Source organism: Camelus ferus, chromosome 5 (assembly GCF_009834535.1).
Source record: "Camelus ferus isolate YT-003-E chromosome 5, BCGSAC_Cfer_1.0, whole genome shotgun sequence".
NCBI lineage: Eukaryota > Metazoa > Chordata > Mammalia > Artiodactyla > Camelidae > Camelus > Camelus ferus.
In genome coordinates this window covers 17,417,779-17,444,299 of record NC_045700.1, presented here as the reverse complement: position 1 = coordinate 17,444,299, position 26,521 = coordinate 17,417,779, and the positions used below count along the sequence as shown (strand labels likewise).

At 36.3% G+C, this 26,521-nt stretch overlaps 1 protein-coding gene across 13 annotated transcripts in view; it reads right to left on the bottom strand.

Annotated features, from left to right (window-relative positions):
- R3HDM1 (R3H domain containing 1) overlaps nt 1-26,521 on the bottom strand; it is a 141,455-nt gene that overhangs the window by 78,456 nt on the left and 36,478 nt on the right. For 12 of the 13 annotated variants that reach the window (XM_032479366.1, XM_032479351.1, XM_032479353.1 and 9 more), the window contains exons 2-3: nt 4,011-4,219; nt 2,327-2,537 (exon numbers count right to left, since the gene is read on the bottom strand). In XM_032479366.1, coding sequence (XP_032335257.1) covers nt 2,327-2,497 — 171 coding nt within the window. In that variant the 5' untranslated portion in view covers nt 2,498-2,537; nt 4,011-4,219. Of the gene's footprint in view, nt 1-2,326; nt 2,538-3,113; nt 3,307-4,010; nt 4,220-26,521 lie in introns of all 13 variants that reach the window. The other variant, XM_032479352.1, reaches the window with a different exon arrangement.

The following is a 26,521-nucleotide window of genomic DNA, read 5'->3' as shown; positions in this document are numbered from 1 at the left end:
CAAAAGAACTAGAATTAGATGTGGAGCCTGAAGATATGACTGAGTTACTGCAGGCTTATAATAGACCTTTAATGGATGAGGAGTTGCTTCTAATGGATGAGCAAAGAAAGTGGTTCTTGAGACAGAATCTACTTCTGGTGCAGATTCTGTGAAAATTGTCAAAATGATGACAAAAGATTTAGAATATGACATAACTTTGCTTGATAAAGCGTGGTAGGGCTTGAGAAGACTGACTCTAATTTTGAAAGTTCTACTGTGGGTAAAATGATATCAGATAGGACAGCAGAAACTGTTTACAGAAGGAAGAGTCAATCAATGCTGCAAACTTTGTTGTTGTCTTATTTAAAGAAAATGTTACAACCACTCCAACCTTCAGCAACCACCCGGATCAGTCAGCAGCATCAACACTGAGGCAAGACCCCACACCAGCAAAAAGATTACGGCTTGCTGAAGGCTGAGATAACGGTTAGCATTTTTTAGCAATAAAGAATTTTTCAAATTAAGGTATGCACACCATTTTTTAGACATAATGCTATTGCAAACTTAATGGACTACAGCATAGTGTAAACATAACTTTTATATGTGCTGGGAAATGAAAAAATTTGCATGACTCGCTTTATCACGATATTTGCTTTACTGCAATGGTCTGGAAACAAATCCGCAATAACTCCAAGGTATTGCATAATCCAAATCAGTTGCTTGTTGATAAACATGACCTGGAAGAGTGAACATTAGGTGCAAAAAAGAGACTAAAAGGAAATCTTTTACTATTTCAATTACAAATGCAATGGAATTTTGTCCTTTTCTCTGATCCAATCAGGATACTGGCATGCTGCCATCACTGCGTGTACTGATTGCAGGTACACCAGTTTTTTTTTTTTTTTTAATGCTATTACTAAAAATGAGTAGAAGAATTATGTTATTCCTCCAAATTTCTTAGATAATTACCACTTGAGTATACTTAATTAGTGGGGCCTAAATGCTTTTTTATTGCTATACGAGTTGCTATCATTTTTGAATACATTTCTGGCACATAATGAAGAATAACGTTTTTGATTGGATGAAGAAATCAAACAACCTTTAAAAGAACCTTCTTTACTTACTCTAAGGAAAAAAAAAGGTTCAAGCTTTGGCACGTAGCCCTCAAGATCCTTAGAATGTAGAAAGAATGATAGACTGTTTCTCCAGAAATAGAATTCTTTATTCATAGGGCTAAACTAAAACAGAAATGTTAAACAGTATTTTAAGACAACATTTTGTGGTAGATTAAAGGTCCTTCCTACTGGGAGGCGGGGTCTAATGCCCATTCCCTTGAATCTGGGCTGGGTTAATGACATGTGTCATCAAAAGACAACAGTGGAAATGACATTCTGAGAATTCTGAGCCTAGGTCAAAAGAAACCTTGTAGCTTTGCTTGGCTCTTGGAACCCCTGAGTTTCTACATAATAAGCCTGACTGCTTGGGCCTACTGTGCTGAGGGGACCACAGGACTACTCCCAGGTCCAGCTGAGCCTATATTCCAGCCATTCCCACCAAAGGGCCAGACATGTGAGTGAAACAGTTGTGGATCTTCCAAGCCAGCCCATCTGCCATTTAAATACCAGTGAGGGATCTCTTCTAATGCCTTGTAGGAGAGAAGATTCATTCAGCCAAGCCCTTGTTCCATTTCCTGACTCATACGAAATATTAAAAATAAAACGTTGTTTAAAAATTATTAGCCCTTTGTTTTGCAATCATCTGTTGTATAGCAATAGACAAAAGGAACACTTAGAAGCGAACACTGTAAGTACTACTTCAAACAATTTTTACCTATCTTGAATCTGTTGACCAACTCATCAATTTCCATCTATTCCTGGAATTAAAAGCCTTCTCAATGGCTACTTCTAAATTACCGTATATGCGTAGCATCAAAAGCCTCAAGTGATCTTTTTCCCCCCACCAACCTCTTTTCTCTGTTATGGTTGACTGTCTGCTTCCCCTAGCACAGAACTTCAGTTTCAACCTCTCTATTTTTCTCTCCTCTAATCTTCGGTTAAATTTTGAACTCTCACAACACTAACAGTTAGGTGCAGAGTGGAATGAAAAAGTAGAAAGCCAATAAAAAAACATATTGGCCACATACAAATAAAAAGAATTATATTAGGTGATACAAGCAAATCAAAGAGCTAGATTCAACAGGCTAATTCAGATGACTCAAAACACAGCTGGTAGGCATGTCCCAAAGGGTCAACTTACCATTTTAGAATTCTGAAAGTGAAATTTTTATGATAAATATAATTATATATGGAATATTTAATATTTGAAGCCAGAAAAAAATCCTGTTTACCTGCAAATCAATATTGTTGTCAATACAACGTTCATTCTTCTCTGCCAAAATCTTCCCATAGTTTTCTGATTTGATAAGATTTTCAACTCTGGTTGTATCTTTCACTTCTGCCTCCAAATCCTTCATTGTTTCAGTTTCATTTTTTACAGTAACAGTATCAGACATCCTCATTAGCAAAGGTTATTTTAGAATTCTACAGGGAACTTGAAGCCTTAGCAAGCAAGAAAAAAAGATTTAATTCAGTTTGAAGCATTTCTTACATTCAGTAAATGTATAATGCCTTTAAGTGTCTTTTATGTTCCAGAAATACTGTTAAATATACACAGATAGAAGCAAAATTCCTGTGTCTGAGGAGAATACAGTTTAGCGGTACACTCAAACTAAAACAAAAATTCATAATACAATGAGATAAGGGCTATATAATAAGGGTATATGAGGTGATTTTGATGCACATACCACTTGTGAAAGTTCTTAAGAAACACACAGGAATGAGCCCTACTGAGATGAAAGGTAATGGCTGGAGAGTTATAAATGTATATTTAGATGCCATTAGAAATCTTTTTATCTGAAGGGGTAGTATGAGTATTATCCTGTGAAAAAAATATTTTCCTGTTACAGCTTTCACCTAGATTCCTAAAATCTCAAATTTCTTAAATTAACCTGCCATGTCAAAAAGAAGTTACTTACAAAATAAACAGCAACATTCTATACAAAACACAGTTGTGAATCGCCATTAATAACTCTGTTCAGCATTATGAATCAAGCATTGGAAACTCTCCTGACTTACGTGATTCAGGGTGAAACAACACATACGACAGGAAGCTCTAGTATATGGACTCCCCAGGAGATTAAATACACAAGACGCCGATATGTTGTATACGTTTAGTGAGTTTAAGACATCAGTGGGGACTTTACACTGGATGCCAAGTAGGGATGTATCAGAGAAAGCTGTCATTTTAGGACACGTGAGAAAGATGAACCTGAAGAGCAGAACTTGATGTAAGTGACCTGTTGCTTTTTTCTAGCCTTACTGAGATATAACTGATACATAGCAATATGTAAGCTTAAGGTGTACTAATGGGATGATCTGATACACATATATGTTGTGGAATGATTAACACAATCCATTATCTCACATGATTAAATTTTGTGTGTGTGTGTGTGGCGAGAACAAAAACAACTTATTTCAAATGCATCCAAAAACTGAGATGACCTGATGGATAGGTAGAGGGATGGATAAAGATGGACAGGTTCAGGTCAAATCAGGTATGAGAAAATGTCAATGACAGGATGTAGGGGTGCTATAACCCCTACAGCTGTTTACTGTAAAATTCTTTCAATTTCTCTGTATCTCTGAAAATCTCATAAGAAGATCTTGAGGGGAAAAAAACCCAGTAGAACTTGTTTTATTTCTATATGGAAAATTGAAGAGTTCTTTTCCAGAAAAGAGTATTTTGCAATTAAATATTTAAATAGATTTCAGGAAGCCATAAATACATCTGAAAAGGTTTTTTCTTTAAAGTCTTCCTTAATTTCATCCATACCTAAAAAGTGGTTCACTCTCAAAACAGTAAGGTTACTAAGAGGGAGGGAGTTACTTAAAGTACTCTGGCTCCTTGCTGCTTACATGTAAGATTGTGAGAGAAAAAGGGATGTGTTTTTCTCAAGTGACAAGAGAGGTTACCTGATGTGTCCTATGGATTTGGGATTGTGGTGTCCCACAGAAATCAAATAAAATAATCCAAGGTTCTTTTTCACAGTTGTCAGCCAGGATGTCAATTGTCTTGAACCATCTGGAATCTGGCAGGAGGAGTCCCATGTCCTTGTCACCACTGTAGATTCCTGGACTGAAACGGACTGTCTTGGATCAAATATATCATACCGTTCAGTGGCCTAAAATTAAAACAAAAGAAAACATTTTAGCACAATAGCCAAGGGAAATGAACAGTACACAGTAATTTGGAAACTAAAAATATCAATGTTGATTTTATCATCTTCTTGTCCTAAGCAAGAATCAGAACACTTAGTTACAACCAATCCTAGTATGCATTGGTTTTGTACGCCTCAGTTAAGTCATGAGGCCACCTAGAGAGTTTAGCAGTAAAAGCAGAAGGCAGAAGAAAGCAAGGGAACTAATATATAAGAAGAACCGAGTATGTGGTCAGTGTTAATAAGAGAAATACTATGTTCATTTTATAGGTATGGGTAAAAAGGTTTGCCAAAGATCAGAACCAGGAACGCTTGACTCCAAGAACTATGATTTGTAGAGTTTTCTTCCAGAGCTACAACTGTATGGAGTTAAGACTGTAGTTCTCAATAATAATCTCACTCTAGATTTTTAAAAGTACAAAAGAACAAAAGCTATAATAAGCCATTTAACATTTTCAAAGAAATGCACATTGTTAAAAGCTAATGTCTATAAAGGGCGGAATGACTATTTTTAAAGACATCTGAAAGATTAATGCCAAAATTCTCTCAGTGTCATCTGCTTTTAAAGTCAGTTTCATTTATACCTTTTTTGGTGCAAGTGAATACATCACAACTCTAAAAGTCCTATATAGCTCTTCCATCTTCCTTTGACAATTTTGTTGTCAATACAGAGAACAGCACAGTTCTAAGGTGAAGAAACTGAGCATAATGAGATCTAAGCACCAGGAGATACAATACTAATACTGCTAAGCATGCACCACAGAAGGTTTCACATCTTGCACTAATTCTTCGAAAACGATTTTGAAATGTAATCATTTAGAAACCTGATACAGATTCACATTAGTTTTCACATCTCCATTTCACTATGTTTGACTATGGGATAACAGAAAAGGAGTATCATTAACAAATGTCAAAGTTGTTTTTTAACTGACATTGTCATTGCAATAGGACCAAGGTTGCTGGGCCACTAAATCAAAGGCGTTTTTTTTTTTTTCAAGTTCCACCCAAAACACACAAAACAAAAAATACTTAAGTATAATTTTTCTCACTTAAAATTTTTTCCTCTCATATAATGGTAGACACAAGATGGCAGTACTCACTAAGCAGCTAAATTCTTTGTGTTCTTGTAAAGTGGCTGGGTGATTTAATCACAAATCCTTTAAATACGAAATTCTAAAAAGGGATGGTTGTAATCCATTTAAAGTGAATAAGGCACTGGCTAAGGTAACAGCTGCAAGGGGTGAAGAGGAGGGGCGCAACGTGAAGCGGTGAATGAGGATCAGACGATCCTCTTAGGACCCCAAGGTTTTAAGGAATCTTAGAGATCACTTTATAATTGTATAATTTATTAGAGCCCAGAGGAAAAATGACTCGCCCACAGTCACACAACTAATTTGTGTGACCAATATTTGCTAATACGCTACTCCACTTGACAACAAGTGAATGAACGATGGTGAACCACAATGGCCAGTTATTGCCTGGGAAGGAGGCAATGGTATAACAGAAGGATCAAGTGCCCTGGCATTAGACCCGAGTTGAAATCCCAGCTCTGCCAGTTATGATTTTGGTAAATGACTTAATCTCTTTAAGCCACCATTTTCTAACCTGTAAAATGGGAAGAAAAATATTTAGCTCATAAATTGTTGGAAGAATTGAATGGTTTAAATGTAAAGCACTTGCCACAGAGTGGGCCCTCCAAAAACGTTAACTCTCTTCCATGGTTAGGATCACCCTAGCCCAGCAGCTAGCCGAAGCTGGGTCTGCTGAGTCCTGGCTACACCCTGCAGGAGAGCAGACTGAGAGGAGGCGTGCCAAGGGTGCTCATGGCTTTGTATGCCTCAAGTTTTCTTATGCATGTACCTGCAAAGCTCAACAGAGAAGACCGGCTAGAGTTTGCATGCATGCATGTGTGTGTGTTTGAGGGTGGGGGTGCTTGCCTGAGCACACAGGCTCTCATTAGAGCCTTCGCATTTAACATTAAAAATTCATGTTAATTTTGAATTCTTCTCAGAAATATTAATGCATTGTTTAAAATGTTTTCCAAACCTTCAAGTGAAAGAGATACTATGGATTTTTGGTACTCACTAAAATAAAAACCCTTTTATCTTGGCACAAAGCCTACACTTCCGGGGTTACCTAAGGCTGTGTGGACATGTAGCTGTCAAGTACAGGAAACCACAGAGAGATATGGCACATCGTGTCTGGGCCACAATATTTAGGAGTCAGTTAAATGCAGCATCCTAACCTAACAGTTATACAGTAAATAAAAGTGATTAAGGAACTTACATGAACTTGGTAGGTTTCTACAATAAAAAGACAACTTAAGAGGAAAAAATAAAATGTTGGCATCTGTTAAGTGCATACATCTGAGTATTTGTTATTGATATTTAAAAACTGAGTTTCTCATAATCTGCTTCAACCTGAAAGAGATGGATATATGTGCTCAAAATGCATATTCAACCTTGAAAAAACGTTCTTCCAGCCAGTAACATGTTATTTATTAGGGACACACCAGAGATTTGATTATATACAATTTCTGTGCTACCAGGCGGCCAACAAAAGAAAGGCCACATATATGGATGGATATATAATAAAATCTTCAGAACATTATGCATAAAAAGGTTGGAAGTCACCTAGCACCATAAGCAAAAGAGAATTAAAAGGAAAATTAAAGATTATAATATAAAAAAGGTAAAACTATAAGAGTACAGGAAATACAGGAAATATTTTGTAATTATCGGGCGGGAGATTCCTTCCTAAGCATGACGTAAAAATCTAGAAGCTATCAGAGGAAAATATTAACAAAACTTATAATGAAGTTTTAACATTTCTGTATGACAAAATATAACAAAGATTAAAAGGCAAATGATATAACAAAAAATACTCCCAACACAAAAGGGTCAAAATCTCTAAAATAAAGACACTCTTGAAAATCAAAGGGGAAAAAAGAGAAATGGTGAACAGGTAATTTACAAAAGAAATACAAATAACCCCCACCAAAAACTAATACTAATATATAGTTTACTATATACAAGTTCTGGTCTAGTATTTTTCATAATTCATTCATTTACAGCTCACAACAATCCTAGGAGGTAGGTTCTATTAATACCCTTGTTTTATAGCTATGTAAATCTGGCTGGCAATAAGGATTCAGTTTGTGGCAGAGGAACAACGTGATAAATATGCACAGTTAAGCACCTTCCTCAGGGTAACAAAGCAAGGCAGAATCGGCATCAACATTTGGGAAGAAAGGCACACAAGTTTACGCAGTCCATGAATGAGTACTTTCTCTAGTGAAAATTTCAAATAGACTATTTAGCACTAAAAATGCAACACTGATACTTCTGCCAAGGGCCTGATTTTTGGTTCTACAGCACAAAAGAACTGAAACGTGAGGCAATCAAAAAAGTAAATATTCTAATTTCACACTATGAAAACCAGTTTATTCTAGGTAAACAAAATGTCAAAAATTATTGAAGTTACATTTTTTATGGGAAAGAAATCCGGCCCTACAGATAAAGTTCTCTTCACATGAATATCAGGAGGCAGGGAAGTTACATTACAGAAGTTATTGGGAGAGAATCTGGCAAAGCACACTGCACTGTTCTTCCCATATGACCCCCTGGTTATTCCATATCTTTTCATTAGATGCACATAATGCTGTATTTCTTCCCTTGCAGGAAAAATATAATCAGGCAGGCACATTTATAAAATAAATGGAATGCACACAACCAATACACATCAGCTTCTCCTAAGGTTACATATTGACACAAGCAATTGGTCAACGGCCTCTAGAAAGAAAGGAAAGGAAAACTGTTCATGCTGTATTTAGAAATAGTGGAAATTCACATTCTCAGAGTTAATCACTTGCCAGTTACTTGAACAAGAATACAAGCACCAACGTTTCAAAATGCTAAATGTCTACGTGACTTATATAAACAGTTACTGTCATCCAACAAAAATTTACTGAGTAACTGCAGAAAGCGGTACAGCCACAGTATCAGCTGTACTACTGTAAGTGAGCAAAAGAAAAAGAACTACCTTGACCTGAAAAAGTTTGTTAAACCAGAACAAGGAGGTTAATTGTGACATTTGTCAACAGATACAGAAAATAATTTTAAGAGGATATTTAAAGAGAGAAGACAAGGCTTTTGTTAAAGAATGGGAGGGAGTAATTTATTAGTGGAGTCTTACAAAACTATGAGATAAATCACTTTTATGGAAAAAGTTACACGGAGAGGTAAAATGTTACATGAATTTGTTGACTTCTGAATAGAAAAATGGAGAAGAAAGGAAAAAGAAGGCCATTTAACAGAAATAGTGTACGGACTGAGGCTGAAGACAAAAAATTTGATGATAGCTAGGGTTGTCAAGGGAATGGGGAACTCTCTAACACTGAGTCTACTTAAGTAAACAATTTGTGGTAATGAATGAAGTTTAAATTCCTCCTATCCTGTGGCCTGACACACCCACTTCTGCATCTATACACTGAAGACATCACACATGTGCATGAGGGGACATACAAAACTATTCACTGAATTGTTTTATTTAACACAAAAGAACAGGAAAGACCAAACGTCTATTAATAGGGAAACAGATTAAAATACAAAGCTTAACAACTATGTGGAAATTGACACAACACTGTAAAATGAGTATAACTCAATAAAAAAATGTTAAAAAAAAAAGCTTAACAACTATGGTATACTCATATTGCACAATATGATAAAACAATTAAAACTAAAGCTGTATCAACATAAGTCCCCCAAAGGTTAGAATGTTTAGTGAAAAAGCAGAATGGTTTCTGCAATACAATGCAATGTAAAAATTTTAAAACCACACAATCATGGATGGGAAGGATACACACCTATTTCATGTTAGAAATTCTCTCTGGAGAGGGAAAGGAAAGGGCTTCTGGTGAGATAGTAAAGGGATTTTAATTACGTTTTCATTATTTTATTTCTTAAAAAAAAAGGTCTGTAGCACATAACAGCAAAAGGTTACATTTGCTAATTCTGAGTAGTAAGTACAGAATGCTTTTATAATGCTCCTTTTTTTTTGGTTCTGACATTTTTCAGTAAAAATGCTCTAAAAACAAAGAGAATAATATCAAAGGGTGGATATATTCGAAGTTGAGGAGTTTAGTCCTGAACATCTTAATAATAGAGGGACATACTTTAAGAGAAGCCATGGAGAAAACTTCAGGTAAAATACAGATGGATTCTGTTCTAGCAGGTAAAATGTAATGAGAACTGTGATGGAAAGTGGCTAAGGCTCAGACAAAGAATTAAGAGCGGAAGGCTGAAAAGGAAAAAGGAGATTTAATCCGTTCATCCTAATATTTTGGCTGGTTACTGCATGCTAAGCACTGCTCTGAGTGCAGAGGATACAACAGTGAACCAGGCAGACAGGATCCCTAGCAGTCAAGGTGTTAACATTCTACCAGACAAAATAAACAAGATAATTACTGGTTGTGATACATGCTTTAAAACCAGTAATATTAACAGACGACTCTTAAATTAGCTACTTATTATTCACAAAGTACCTTCCCCAATGCTTTAACTGTATTTATCCATTTGATCCTGTGCTCTTACTATCCCCATTTTACAAATGAGGAAACTGAGGTAGAGAAAGATGAAGAAGCTTGCCCAAGGCTGCATGACTAGTAAGTGGCAGAGTCAGGCTCTGAATTCTGGTAGTCCGGCTCCAGAGTCCTGGCTATTAGCCTCTACCTATAATATACTGCCTCTAGAGATGAAGAGGTAAAGAGGTATAGAAAGAAAGTAACTAACTGGGGGAAGCCAACTAGATACAGGTACTTGCTACCCGCTAACAGAGGAAAATATATGAGATGAAAAAAAGAGGATCTGCTGCAGAACAGTAGTTCAGTTTTGTACACAGCTGTGTACATTCACGACATTCAGGTGGAGAAATCTAACAGGGAGCTGGACAATCAGGACCTAAGGAAAGAAAGCAGGGCTGATGCCATTTACTGGGTAGAATTACCATATAGATGGAAGCTCTGAATTATCTACTGGATTTGGTAAAAAGGTTATCAGAAGATGCAAAGTTAGGAGAAGTCTGTCAGGATAGAAAATGTGTAGGCCAAGGAGAAGCCTGTAGAAAAAGGAGGGAGAGAGGCTGGAGGCTTAAAAGGAAAAAAGGATGAGAATGAGAATGAAAATCTGAAGTGAAAAAAAAAAAATGAGGACTTGGGGTCAGAAGCACAAATGAAGGGATAAGCCTTACCAGTATTCACTGTCCTCAGAAACTGGAGGGAATGCGGCAGAGAACTGATGGAATTCATATCTAATCAACGCTTTCTCTATTTTATCTAGAACATTTACTAGAAGAGAGGAAGTTGGGATGGCTGCTGGATTTTGGAAGAATGATGGGTGAGGATGGATAAAGAGTGGAGCGGGGAGGCTCATCACAGCTGACCCCAACATGCAGGGCTGTTCAGGCACAGTCCTTCTTGGGGGAATTCTGCCGATGACAAGACTGGAGGTTTCTCTGATTCTGTAACTAAGTCAGTGCAATGGGAAGAAGTGACATGAGACAGCTCAGGTGCTACTTGGCTATCGTACAGGGTAAACTTCCTTCTATGGCCATTTTCAGATTTGACATTCCAGCACTATGTGGCACAGGGCTTAAGAAGCCTAATGATACCAAATCAAAATGTAAGAAGTTGAACGTTAGGAATGCTAGAGTACTAAAAGAAGTCTATATTTTTATGTAGCAGGGGTCTCAGTCTGAGTCAGAGCAGAAGCTAAAGGAAGAGTTTCGCTCAGAGAACCAAAGCAGGGGAGAAGTGGGAGACAAACGGCTCCTGGTGCCCAGGTGATCAAGCCTGGGACAGAAGATCCTAGTGAGGATGGTGCCCTGAAGATTAACTACACTAGGAGCTCTGGAGGCAGAACCTTTGGCAGGGACATGAATAAATTTATGGCAAGCACTAGCAAAAGTGGCAGTGGGCAGTGGGCTGGAGAAGCACAAAACTGGAAAAGCATGTAAGGGCTGTTCATGAGCCCATGAGAGATACCTTGGAGGATCCTGGGATAACTTGGTGAGATCCTGAAGGCGTTTAGATATTGGCAGATGAAGGTAAGAGACCATGCAATAAAGTCAGTGCCATTAACGTAACTCTATACTTGAAGGCTTTATAGATTACCTTGCAATATACTGCTAGTGAGGGCAAAATGTATTTTGCTGTAATTCTAAACCTGTCATAGTTCGGATTATATTGGGAGCTCCCTTCGTATGTGTTAAATGTAAGACTGAAATAGGGAAATCAATCAGGTCGTAATAAGATCTCTTGTCACATAACAAGATCTCTTTTAAAGACTACCTGGAAGAAAAAAGACTGGTCTTACTATCTGACCATGCTTTGGAAAATAACCAAAGAACATTCAAAGGTTTAGATACCTGGAAATTGAGCACAGATAATGATGATGTGAGAGCCGAAATTAAGATAATAGGCATGTATGAAGAGAGAATATAGATTTTTTTGTTCCATACTGAGTTTGAATTGATTATAATTTATTCTTTAAGTAGTATATTGTCTACTTAGGGATGCTTTTAAGATATGGAACCAGCTAAAGGGAACCATTTAGAATCAGAAACATGTTTATTCAGACTTGACTTCAGAGTTATCTCTTGTAATGATGAGAAACCAGAAAAGTAAATTATTTCCCTAATACAGAACACCAAAGACACTATCACTAGTTAGAGCATAAAATATTATGTAATTAAGAATTTGGCTAGCCGCTGTCCCTGGCTGCTGGGAAGTAGCTTCTAAGTCTTTGGAATTTTTGGAGTAATGGGAATGTCTGTTATTGATGGTGGCTCCTGATAGCTCATGCTAATAAGGTGACTTACAGTGCAGACCCTAAATGGCTTATGCTAATGAGATGACTAAGGATGTGGACTGACCACACCTGAAAGACTAACCATGCAGCTAGAAAGTTGGGGCTGTCAGCCAATGTGATACCAGCATGACCTCTGGGAAGGGAAGGGGGTCAAGAGATTGAGTTCAACTGCATGGCCAATGACTCAATCATGCCTATGCAATGAAACACTAATAAAAACTCTGAGTGCCGAAGCTTGGTTGAGCTTCCCTGAATAGCAATACTCTGCACATTGTCATGTATCTCTGTACCAGGAGGGTAACACATTCTAACTTCATGGAGAGAGGACAAGGGAAGCTCTGCATCTGGGACCCTCCCAGACGTTGCCCTATGAGTCCTTCCTTTTGGCCAGTCCTGATCTGTATCCTTTACAACAGAACTATAATTGTAAGTATAGCACTTTTCTGAGTTCTGTAAGTCATTCTAGGGAATTATCAAACCTGAAGGGTAACGGGGTAGCCAGCGGGTCAGAAGTGAGGGTGGCCTGGTTGTGTGAAGTAAGAGCAGACTTATGGAGGACTGTGTCCTTAACCTGTGAGGCTTGGCCTAATTCTAATTAGTGTCACAAGTCGCTGCAGTCATCAATCTTTTGCATAGTCTAGTCTCATTCATTACACCCTTACTAATGTATTTTGTGCTGGGTTCATAGCATGATAATATCTGTAGTTAAAGTTCATGAATACAGGTACACAACACGAGTGTAATTCCAGTTGATTCAGCCATCCCTAATATCATCAATGTAAAGGCACATGCTTTACACAGACTGTGGCAAGTGCTAGGCTATTCTTTAAGAAACCTTCAGTCTTCATGGTATTTTAGCTACTCTCATGTGTTATTTCCTTTACTCCTTCAGAATTCTATTTCATTTGATGTTTTCCCCTCTGTACTACTAGTATAACTAAATGAAATTTATCTCTATGTACTTTTTATCCACGACTAGCATTTCATTCTTATCACAGGATCACAAAGGAAATTCTTTGAGAGCTTTAAAAGTATTAAGCTCTGTCATCAAAGACTCTTAGCAAAACTCCTGCTGGGCTCCTGGCACATTTATCTAATCCACCCAAAGGTTCTTTGATGGCCTAATGTATTTCATCAACATGAGAAACTTCATTTTCTCTAGCATTTGAATCAGTAGATCTAACATGACCCATTTCCTTTTTATGACAAAAATGTTTCCTTTATAGGATTTTTATTTAGGTTACAATTGGCAGGCATTCTGTTTTATAACTACTAATGTGTCACCCTTCACTTCTTGAATTGCCAACCACATTCTTTCTAACAAAGGATCACAACCCTCTTTAAAGAAAGCACCTAGGGATTATGTTCAGCGGGAAAAGGCTCAAAAATGTTTTATTTCTTCTTTCAGTCAAAGAGCATTTCATGCTCAGTAAAAATAGGTTAAAAACAGCTTGAGGTAGAACCGGTGTTGTCTTTCAGCTGCCATCATCTACCTGCAGACTCCGTAACAGGACATGTACAACGGAGTGCACATACTTTCATCGCCTGCAGATAGAGATGCTGCTAGGAGGCATGAGCGAACACCACTGAGAACCTCATGGTCTCCAGAAATGCACACTATACACTGCATTTGTAGAGTGAGCAGACAGAGCTTCTCTCTAAAGTACCTAAGGTTTCGTCCAGTTTAATTGGTTCAAATTCCTATGGCTATGAACAAAATGAACACATCCATCTAGTACACTTCAGATTCGATTGTTAAATGGCTTTCTTTCATTATTCCTTAAGCTATGCCCACCACATCCAATTGTTTTAGTAGTTATTAACAGTTAATGTATTTCTTTTGCTTTCTCTACAATTGTGTCATTGGAGTTCAACGGGGGTGATTTAGTCCACAATTTTTGCTATCATTCATTTTCTACCTGCTAAAAGAGGCTGTGGTTTTGCCAGCACCCTGAAAGTACTGAGATAATAAAACATTCTGCTGTCTCTCTCTGGTGATCCCGTATAACAGCCTGACATCAGACGTGCTTGGGACTCAGCACTGTGTATGTTCAAACTGCCTGAAAAAAAGCCATGTGATTTTTGTGGAAATGCCTGCTGTTAAAAGAGGAAACCATATACTCTTCTAAGTATTTGAATATAAAGGAAAAGAGAGGATGTCAAATCAACATAGTAGATTGAGTAATGATTTACAGATACCATAAAGCAGTAATTCTTAATTACTTTCAGACCACAAAAGGATCTCTCCCTGTTGAGAAGCTTATTAGTAAACCCAAGGATCTTCTCTGCAGAAATGCAAAACTGGCACATGTGTATGTTCACAGACATTTCTGCATTTAGTTTTGGGAGTTTTTTGGTTCTCCAGAAGCTTATACATGAATCAGATTAGCAACTAGGATATATATTTGCATGCTATATATAACATTTTTGTATTATGTTATATGTAAGTTATAAAACAAGGGTTGTTAACTAGGATTCATGTATAGGTTCTGCAGAAACAAGAACCACATATTTGTGTGTCTGTGTGTGTGTACATCCATATGCATATTTTTTTTTACACAAATTGTTAAGTTTCAAGTGAGAAGGTGGGGCTGAATCAAAAGACAGTAATTGGGCTTCAGGCTTTTTCTCTAGTTACTGAAGTGTATCTGTGGAACTCTAGAGTTTAGAGGAACTTAATTGAAAAAATAAAAATCATTGTATTAACTCTATTAAAGAGATCATGTATCAATAAGAAAGGGGGTTGGTCAGCTATGGAAGTGTAACAAGATTTGAAGAGACAGTGTTTTTCGGTTTCGTTTTTTGTTTTTTTTTTTGGTTCTATTTCACCCACACTCCATGCCCCACAAAACTAGGAGTCTGATTATACAGCAGAGAAGAGAACTATGACAAGCAGCAGGGGCACCAAAAGAACATAGAAGAGAGGAGCGCCACAGAATGTCACAGGAGGCAGTTATACATGAAAATGACATTTAACTCAGCTGTGAAAAGATTTTCCTCTTATCTACCTTTCTTTGCTTCTCAAACATACATAACTTGTTAACTGTACATTTAATTGTCTTTCCTGACAGCTCTGCTAGTTATCACAAAACCACAGTCCTACTGAGACATACTATCTTAATCTGTTTTACAAAACAAAATAAAAACAACATGACAGTTGTAGAATTATGTAAGTAGGTAAATGCTAAGCGAATTTCTGTTCCTCAGACCATTTTAAATATGGAGATATAACACACACAATCTTGAGAAAAACATTTTTTAAATGTTAAAAGTCTTTAAAAAGCATACATAGGACTTCTCTAATATTTTTGTTACTTCCTGTGAATCTTGAAGTATTTCAAAATAAAAAGCTAAAAACGAAAGAAAAAAAAAATCCCAACATGTATCCTCTGTAACACACTTGGAAAATACAGAATATTTTTTAAAAAGTCATGTAGGCATAAAAAATACAAGTTTACTTATAAACTGGAACACAATTATGAAGTGGATATTGTCTTAAGTACCTTAAAAAGTGAAAATTTAAACACTGCTTTCTAACAAAACCAGGAAAATTAATAGAAAAACCATTTAAAATAAAAGTAATTCCCTTTAACAGTCTAAAATGTGTATCTTTGGAAGACAAAACATTTTAAATGACAATTTCAATATGTGATCATTTCAATCCACTCGAAAGACCTGAAACATAAATGTCTGAAAATTACAGAAACTAATAAGGGTAAAATCTATTTATTTAAAATATAATTATTACCTAATAGTTTCTTTTAAAAAGTGCAGAGTTTGAAAAAAAAAAAGTGCAGAGTTTGACATAAATTAAAATCTGACCAGTGACTGCTATTAAATAACCAAAACGCATTTAAAGTCAAGCGCAGATCTGGTTCCAATGAAAACTGAAGATCTGTATGACAACGAAAATTTGGAGTGTGTATGTGTGTGAGTGAAGCCTAGACCTTGGGAAAGAGAAAGACCTTGGGGTAGGGTGGAAAAGGGCGCAAAATGCCAAGATGGGGAGAGAAATGGAGGCAGAAAGACTAACAGAACAGCAGCAAGGAGACTGGGAAAAGCAAGTAAGGACAGAGAGGCAGGGAGAAAGTGAGGCACTGAAGAGTATAAAAGAAGGGTGAGAGAGGAAGAAGGGGTGGGGGGACAGACAGAAAGACAGAGGAAGGGGCACATCGAGGGGCACCCTGGAGACAAAGGGAGAAGAAGGATGGGCAAGACTAACAGGAAGGGAGAGGAAGAGACAGACAGACACAGAGAGGGAGATACAGAGATAGCTAGGGAGGGAGAGAGGCACAGAAGGAGAGAGGGAGATGCCAGGGTGAGGGAGTCAGGTGAGCAGAAAAGGAAAGACAGACAGACACACAGACTGATTCACACAGGGAGGGGAGAGGGATCCTGAGACACCAGGCAGAGATGATCAGAAAGGGAGACAGACTGAGACAAAGTGGGAAAGACCTACAGGCAGGTGGAGGAAGACAGAAGGAGAGAAAAGACAGAGGAAGAGACAAACATTCAGAAAGTCTCACACACACACACACACACACACACACACAGAAGCTGCGAGGGGCAGAGAGAGATATAAAGAGAAACCTAAAGGAAAGAACAGAAGAAACAAAAAAGAGGAAAGATATTTAAAGAAGAGAAAAGTAGAATGCAACAAAGGATGGCTAAAAGCAGTTGTATGTAAGAACTGAGTATATACTGTTTATTTTCATTTTTTTGTTTCATAGTTTAACATAAAATCTAAAATCTGAGGCTTAAAAAAGAAATGATGATGAAATTCTCCTGGCATTAGGTTGAAATAATATATCTGATAAAAGACCCTAATTTTAATAACAGCTGTTAATGTCTTCATGATCCTAATTACACAGTTGGGAATCAGAAAGAAACAAAAGAAAGAGGAGTAATTACATTCAGCATTGATAAAAAAAAAAGGCTATTTAATGAGTTTTGTCCTATCTCCTCTAAAAAAGAGATGAGTTATTTCTTAAGGTCAAAATAATTGTTTCATACTGCAGAGAGGAGCTGAAAATATCACAGCAATTCCAAATACTGTTAAAATTTCAGCTAAATCCAGGTAAAAAGCAAACAAAACTCCCAAAAATCTTCCAAACAAGTCAATTTCACACTAATGGACATATTTAGTTATTCAGTCTCACCTACGTGGCTAGAGTCCGGTTTAGAAGAATCATAAAATATCAAGGTAGATGTCAAAGTTTGCAGACAGTATGGTTTGAAATCAGATAGTTCTCAAAAATCACAGTCAGTTAGCGTTTGCTCTCTTTTGCAACGTGGTATTTGACTACGCTAGTCAGAGCAATGACAGATCTAGGTGTTGCTGTTAAGAAGCACTTTAAAAACAATTCTGATCTATTCTTCCAAAAAAGGAATACAAAAATTAACATCCGTTTTTACAGTTAAGGTTCTTAGTTTCTTAATTTCCAAAAGATGAGTCTTATCTACACTGTATTTGTTCCACAGTAAAAATTTTAAGACGAAAAAGCCATACAGCTTTTCTATTTCAAGATGAACCTGAAAGAGAAATCATTTTCCAACTGAAAAACTGTTCTGCCATACACAAACACCAATGAGCACACCGATAAACCATTCTATCTCAAGGTACAAAAAGTATCACAAATGTAGGGGGTAGAGTAGAAGCTTGTACTACTGCTGAGAAATAAAGGAATCCTACTCCTTATTCTACCAAGCTAAACAAACATATCTTTGCAAAAATAAACAAAAACCATTTAAAAACATGCTCTCATTTTGGACACAGTCAGGATTTTATCACACAAGCCCCTAGCAAAAATTAGGGTACTAAGTGAGTATGCATAACTCTTCATACATTTGATTACCTTTTGTACACATTATTAAATCAATTAAGAGTCACATACCTTCATCGTATTGGTATTTGCTTCATCATACAGAGTGAATGAAGGTGTACTTTCCATAGTATCTGTAAACTGATGCTCTGCATTGCTCCTCCACAGAGCTCGCGGCACACACAACCAGCTGATTAGTCAGGCATTGGGAGAGTGCGGCTAGAGCAGGCTCCAGCACTTGCCGAGGACTCAGACAATAGAAAGTCAACAGCTGTATGTTGTGATGTCAGTAACACTCTAGCCAGTCACCACCCAGAATATCTAAGATGCATCGGAAGCTATATTGAGCTCTTCATTAGCAATTCAGAAGCAATGATGTAAAAGCCCATGAAACTGTGAATGTGCAAAGACTATCAGGATTTTTGAGATTTCTTGCTATTAAATTTTTGATGCACGCTGATGGAAAAATGTTGAGATAATTATATTTTTCTCTAATTCCCTAAAGAACAAAATGTATGGAATACAGGCATGGTTAATATATCAGATTTTTAATGACTCTTTGACACTTTTTATGTTAATAACAAAAAGCTTTTTAAAAAAAACCCCAAAGACAATGCCTACAAAAGCTGACATCCCATGACAGTTTCGCATCTTCAAACTGACTTAATTGTCACAGAGAAAGAAAATGCATTAAGAGCATAATTCCTTATTTCTCAGTTTGTTTGTTAAAATTAAAATGAGCTGGCTTATACTGGCAAGAGCATTACTTCGTTATACCAACAGATGGAGACAGCAATAGAACTGCGATCAGAAGACGATTCTGCCTTGTGTCAGATGCCTGTTGTCTATATTAGCTCAAGTGGCAGACTTAAAAGAAAAGGAATTAACTGAAACTCAACGTTCAATAACCATGAGAAGAAAAACAAAATAAAATGAAGAAGATAAAAACACTAATGTGTCTACTGGGTGAAACAATGAATAAGCAAGAGAAACATGATTTTTAAATTCTAGACGCTGATTTCTGTGATTGCTGGGTAAAGCACATGCCTCTGTTTCCCATCTTATGAAACAAAGATCATAACTTCCATAAGCATACAGGAATGCTGCAAGGATCATATCAGAGAAGACTCATACATTACCTGTACTATTTGAAGAAAAAATGTATAGCACTAACCAGAAATACTACCTTTCTCTGCTACTGAAAGGTTGTCTTAACACAATTTATGTAACCCTAACACATCAGCAGTGCTCTGTATACCAGCTTGGAAAACAGCAAAATAAAAGACACTGACTTTATAACTTAAAAATATGTTACTGCTTTTTCAAAATTAGGCTCTATTTCAGACCTATATATATATATAAATCCACAAAACCCTCACCGATTATTCAAAGAACAAAGGTAGTAAGACAGTGATCCCTGTCTGAGAGGTTTCACATTAATTTAAAGTTTCCTTAAACACCTATTTCCCAAATGTATAATCCTTTACCATTTCATGTACTCTGTGATACTCACCTACTAGTAAGAGGTAAAAATCAAGTACCACCCTGAGTACCCAAAACACAAATATCCAAGCTCCTGACTTTTCCTTAAATGAATTCTGCTTCCTTCGAAAGGTACAAATGATATTTTCTCAGATAAAATTTTTGTTACTTATGAGAAATATAAATTCAAGGCAGCTTTCCTTAAAAACCATAATAAAAGCTCTTGTTATGAAACAGATAAACTGAAATGCAGAATAATGAAGGAACCCACTTTCATTGTGGGATAAATTAAAATGAGTATTTCTACTAGTCAAAAAGGTCGGGATAAATCCACTTGTATATATGGATGATAATAATTCAAATGATTTTATTAATTTCTGTGCTTTGAAAATTGTTAGGCCTTATAAATTCAAGTAACTCTGAAGTAGTGAAAAATCATAATTAAGAATATTTTAAAATGTAGTTTCATTACCGTCAATTAGAGGTCTCCCTCTAATTCTGAAAGGAAAGGACAGCTGTTAACAGTGAATTCCACTGATAATGAACCCTTAATTTAGGAACAACCTACAACTTGCTAATAAGACACAATATCTCAATATTCTCTTCGATATTACATCATTAATTACATAAGTTAGCTTTGTCTGTACCCTGTAAGTGTTCAATACAAATAGCAGTGAAACAGATTTAGAAATGTTTCTTATAATATCCTGGAACTGTGCTTAAAACATGCTATCAAGGTCAGGCAATAAAGAAGATTTTCAAAGAATAAATCCTCAATAGGAACAATATGAATTAGTAAGATTTAATTTTTTGCCTGCACCTCAAAATTCATACTGTACATCTTAGAATGCTCAACACTTCCTCTGCAAAAACATAAGCACACTGACTCTGCTAACACAGTGTTTAACTTAACTGTAGTTATAAAGTAAAAACATAATTCCCAATTGAATTATGGGAACTGGGGCAACTATGGGACTAATAACAGAAATTTAATTTTCTAAATCTAATTACTGACACTGCTGATAAACTTTCTTAATTTTTATGTGCCTTAGCTCTTAGGTGCCTTTTTAAGTGCTCAACCCTTGAAGGTGAAAATAACATTTGAACCTAATTCTCTCACTTCCTAAGACATTCTAAATAAAATGAGTAAATGATTACCAAAACCAAGGGCCATCTAATGGAAGCTAATTTTCAGAAATTTAATATTTTTCTTAAGAGGTAGAAAATCAGTATTTTGCAACCACTAATGTAATAAATGATTCTGGCAAGGATCGCAAATAGATCACAGAAAACTACTGGATGAAAGATTGTTACTGAACAAGATACTTTTGATTACTGTTAATTTTTAATTTCAAAGAGAAAAAGGCATGCTTACATCAACAACTCTACCTTAACCAAGTGAGCAAGTTCAACATCACCAGTAAATAACAGGACAGGCTAAAATTACAAGCTTCCTGATGTAATGTAAATAGGGGACAAAACCACCTATGCAGTATTTCTCTGAAAATATTTAAACTGAATCTGTGAGGAAACAATTAAATTTATACTATGGACCATTCTATAAGACAGCTTGCTTGAACTCTGCAGATACCAATATTATGAAAGGAAAGACAGGCAAAATTATTAAAGACTTGAGAGACATGACCACCAATATAAAGCATTACATTTGAGTGAATTCAGAATTTTTCAAAAAACTATAAAGGATATTTACTAATAACAGGAGTAGTATGAATATGGTTGGTATGTAAATAACATTTTACCAATGTTAAACTTTGGAGGTGAGACAAAAATACGAGCAAGCGAGAGAGAGCGTGCGCACAAGTGGGGTGAAATGTTCAGAACTGGTAAACCCAGAAAGCCATTTGGTCACTCACTATAACCATATTTAAACTTTTCTGTACAACCTTTTCCAGCAGACCTCCTCTCCTTTTCTCTTTTTGGAGTCATATTTACTGCAACGTTTTTTACTCATTAATATAGTAATCTTAGTGTAAACTAGTTAATCAGATGCTATAGCAAGTTTCTATCACATATAATGCAGTTACATCAAAAAGTATGTAACGTATATTGAGTGCTTCAGTACTGATCACCTAAGATTAATGTTAATACACCTTTGCTACCAGTATCATAAAATGTGACATGTATAGCATGCCAAGTAGTAGTTTGCAAATATTAATTAGCCCTCAGACAATAACCCTAAAGGAGACGTTACCCCCTCCCCTCAATTTTAAAATTGAAAAGACAGAGGTATAAATGGATAAAGTGATTTCTCCTATGTACTGTTAGACCCGAGATGTGAGGCTGGAATTAAGTTCTCCAGCCTTTGTTCTTAATTGGTACACTATTCCCTCTCTATGTAGAAATTATGGTTAATCAAATATTGGCTCAATTATGAAAGACCTTGAAAATCAAGCATTAGAGTTTAAAATGAAAAAAATCTAAGAAAGGAAGGGCTAAATCAAGAGCTAGGGGATATATATTTACAAAGTACTCATCTATTATCTCATTTAATACTTCAAATTCTGTGGAAAAATTCAATTCACTGAGATAATCCGACATCAAAGCTTAGAATCAACATAATTCTTGCAAATTTGAGGATAATGAGGCAAAGAAATGAAGAATGCAAACTTGGAGGTTCTTATAATAATATAACAATGTGGATATGAGAAGACCATAGTTGGGGTAAAATGAAGACAGTGGACAGACTTCAAAGCAAAACTTGGCAAGTTATGGATGACTCATAAAAGAGAAGGTTAAATCAAAGATAATCCAAACACTTTAAAAACTGGATAACTGAAAAAAACGTTACAAAAGAACTTTAAGAAGTAGGACGTTTAACATGGGAAACTGGTGTAGGGGCAGAAAAGTTACTAGTTTTCTTATCTACTCTTGGCCACCACCCACCAAAAGCCAAGTAAACAGACAAGCAAGTAAGCAAATAAACAAGCCCAAAGAGTCCAGAGTGGTAAGAACTGAGATATTCCCAATTAGTCGGATGAACTGAATCAACATTTCACAGCCAGTGGGATATACAAAGTGCCAGCCTCATAGACCTCCACAGATAAGTACAGAAAATAAAGTATCAAGACAGTTAAGGGTGAAGTGAAATGTTCCACGGGCAGGACATGGAATTGGAATCATGATTGTAAGGCAAGATTTTTGAGAGTTTCCCTGCTATGGATCTAATGGCAAACAGGACAAATTTCCCTCAAGGATCTTACAACCTATTTTCTAAATATCTTTGGATTCCATCCCCACGGCCAATATCCTGAACCATGAGTTCCTGATTGATTTCCCTAAGGGGCTTCTTGCTGGTCTCTAACCTTTAAAATGGTCTTACCCCCTTCTACTTTATTCTTTATATCACAGAGGGTCCAGAGAAAGATACAGACATTATAATGATACTGTGGGTAAATGACGACAGGGGAATTAAAATTAGGTTGCTAGGGAAGCACCTAAGAGGGCACTGAAGGCTAGTGTTGGAGGGTCTGGGAATGTTTTGTGGAGAAAGCAACATTTAAGCTATCATTTGAATGAACTTGCCAGGCAAAGTAGTAATAGAGAAGAAGGATTTGGGGGAGAAGGAACATTATGAGCAAAAGTCCAAAGGCACAGGATGAGTGACTTTGGTGAACTGAGAATAGTTCAGCAAGGCAAGGGCTTTATGTTCAAGGAAGAGCAAGAGTCTTTAAAATGAGGCTGAAGGAGCAGACCTTGAGAGTGAAGTTTAAGAGCTGACTTTTCCTGAGGCTGATTTAGAGAGACAGTGAAGACAACCAGGCTAGTGGCAGGAACAGATTTTTCACTTAAAGAGTGACAGCTGATACCAAATAAATGAATGAGCCCTCTAAGGAAGAGTACATCGAGAGAATAAGCAAGGAGTTTTGATGGTTGACTCCTGGGGAATAAGAATAAACTCTAGACCAAGTTTCAATAATATTGCAACAAAAATGTACATAATAAATACAGGTATCTTGTGAATCTACTCAGCCTTACTTCAGATAGTGAGTTCTGACAGCAAAGGTGTCATCAAAATCTGTCTGGTTTCTGAGTGTGCGTATCAAACAAAAAAAAAAGTTCAGGCAGCAAGTTACTTGTACCTCAAACTCTTACTTATTTTTAAAAACTTTCTATCTGGAAATAATTTTAGACTTGGAGAAAGTTGTAAAAATAGCAGAGTGTACCTTTATATACTTTCAATTTCCCCTAATGACAGCATGTTACATAATTAAGAGTACAATTACTGAAATCAGAAAATTAACACTGATAGAACACTACTAACTAATCTACAGACCTTATTCAAATTCCTTAAGCAAATGAATTGTCCAGTTTTGCACAAATACCCTCTGTCCTGATCTAGGATCCAATCAGCATCTCATGCTGCATTTAGTTGTCATGTCGGCTTACTCTCCTCCAATCTGTGACACTTTCTCACTTTGGTCTTTCGTGACCTTTATATTTTCGAAGAGCACTAGTCAGTTATTTTGTAGAATGAACGACTGTCAATTTAGGTTTACCTTGCATTTCCTCATGATTAGGTTAGACTAAATTGAGCACATATATTTTTGGCAAGAACAAGAGAGAAGTGAAACTGTGCCCTTTTCAGTGCATCATATCAGGGAGTACATGATGTTGACTTCTCTTACAACTGGTGATTTTTAATTTGATTACTTGGTTAAGGTGGTGTCTGCCATGTTTTTCCTATACAGTTACTACTTTCCCCCCTTGTAATTAGTAAGTATCTTGTGGGGAGATATTTTGTGACTTTGAAAATTTCTCGTTTCTCATTATAGTTTCTCTTGCTAATTTTAGCATCCACTGATCGTTCTTGCATGCAATAATTACAGTGCTGTTTGCTTGATGGTGATTTTAATTCCCCTCTTTTCTTCTATACTCATTGGAATTCCATTGTAAGAAAATGCTGTCCCTTCTCCTTATTTATCTATTTATTTACATGTATGAATGCCCAGATATATATTTTACCCTTTGGGTTAAAATTCAATACTCCTGTTTTCAAACTTACTTCCTGGTACCACATGATGTTCCAGGATCTTCTTGAATTTTCCCTACCCCAGCCTCAGACTCAACAATTTCTCTAAGGATCTATGGTTCCTCTCTCTGGAGAATGGTATTGAGAAGTCTGGGCATTAAGGTGTTCACTCTAACTAGGGTCTCACTGCTCTTTGTCCTCTCAGGACAGAACTAGAACATGTTTGTATGTATACTAACACATTCACAGAGCTATATTTGTTTTTGAATTCTGCACCTGAAAATATATACTAAAAATCACGGGTTCATATGGATACCTCCAACTCCAAAGAAAACAGGGTTCATTCTAGGTTATTCCTTTATCTGTAACTTCCTTATCCAACAGTGAAAAATTATACTTTCATTATCTACAATAAATTCACTTATTTGTTCAAACTCAGTATGCACAAAAGACAGTTTCATATGCCTAGCCAATACCTCTGTGAGAAACACATTTACTACACACAGTACATTTGTTCTGTTAATCTTTAGCCCTAGAGCATATAATCAAACTCCTGTTTTCCAAAGTTACTTAGTTCCTTTCTTCCCCACTCAAGCCAGTGTGGTTTTGTTACTTGTTTGTAATACAGTTAAGTTCACTTCTTATTGTTTGTATTCCATTTTAGAATCATGCCCCACCCAACACACCCATCTAGACTGACTTTTATTTATTTTTGGAGAGTATGTGAAAAATTATCAGCGTTCCCAGAATCAGAGTTATACAAAAAAAGTATAGTTGGAGAAGTGTCACTCCCCTCTGCTCCCTAGTATCTTGTTTCTATTATTGCCAATCTTTCTACTTCATTTCAACTCCCCTTTCCTGTAGGAAAACAATTTTATTAGTTTCTGGTTTATCATTCCTCGATTTCTCTCGCAGGAATAAGCAAATACATGTATACACATCTCCCTTCTTACGTGAAGAGTAGCATACTATAGATACCTTTTGTGTTTTACTCTTTTCACTTAATCACACTGTAACAGTTCAGAGACCTCCCTCATTCTTTGTTGTGTGGCTGTCCCGTAATTTTGCTGTCATTCTGCTATATGAGCATTTGTGTTTTCAATATTTTGCAATAACAAACACTCCTAAAATGAATAAACTTGTGTATATGCAAGAGTGTCTTTAAAGAAGATTCCCACAAGTGGGATTGCTGGGTCAAAAGTGTGTATGTGGGTTTATTAAGTACTGCCAATTGCCCTCTAGAAGGGCTATGCTGGCTGGCATTTCCACCACTAGTGTATAATAAGGGGGCCTACTTCCCAATAGTCCTGCAACAGAATGTGCAGTCATTTCTAAATTTTTGCTTATCTGATAGATAAGAAGTGTTATCTCAATGCTGTTTTTATTTGTATTTCTTTAATTTTGAGTAAGATTAAACTTTTTGTGTGTTTTAAGGGTTACTGTTCATGAGTTCCGCCATTTTCCTATGAGGTCTTTGGTTGTCTCTCAATTTCCTTTTTTTTTCCTTTCATCCTTTAATTGTTAAGAATTCTTATGTATAAGGGATATTAGCCTTTTTGACTGTGGTATATAGTGAAAAGATTTTCTCCAAGTTTTTCAGCTATCTTTTAACTTTTTTCATGGTGGTTTTTGCCATGCAAAATTTTCTTATTTTTACATACTCAAATTTACCAATCTTTTACTGCTTTTGGATTTTGAGTCATAGTAAGTCTTTCTTTAAACCAAGGTTAAAGAAGAAAACCCATGCTTTCTTTTAGTACTTCTATTGTCTGTCTCCCTCTCTGTAATACTTATTCATTTTTTTTACATTTTTTTATTGATTTATAATCATTTTAATACTTAGATTCTTAATCTATTTGGAGCTGCTGCTTCTTTTTTTCCTGTGTGGTAACAGCTTTACTGATACATAATTCAAATACCACAAAATTTACCCATTTAAAGTGTTTAATTCAATGTTTTTTAGTATATTTATAGAGTTCTATAAACTTGACTACAACCAGCTGTAAAAGATTTTCATCACCTAAAAGAAAAATACTGTACCTTTTACCAGTCTTTCCCTTTTCCCCAAACTCTCTCAGTCCCTGGCAACCACTAATTTACTTTCTGT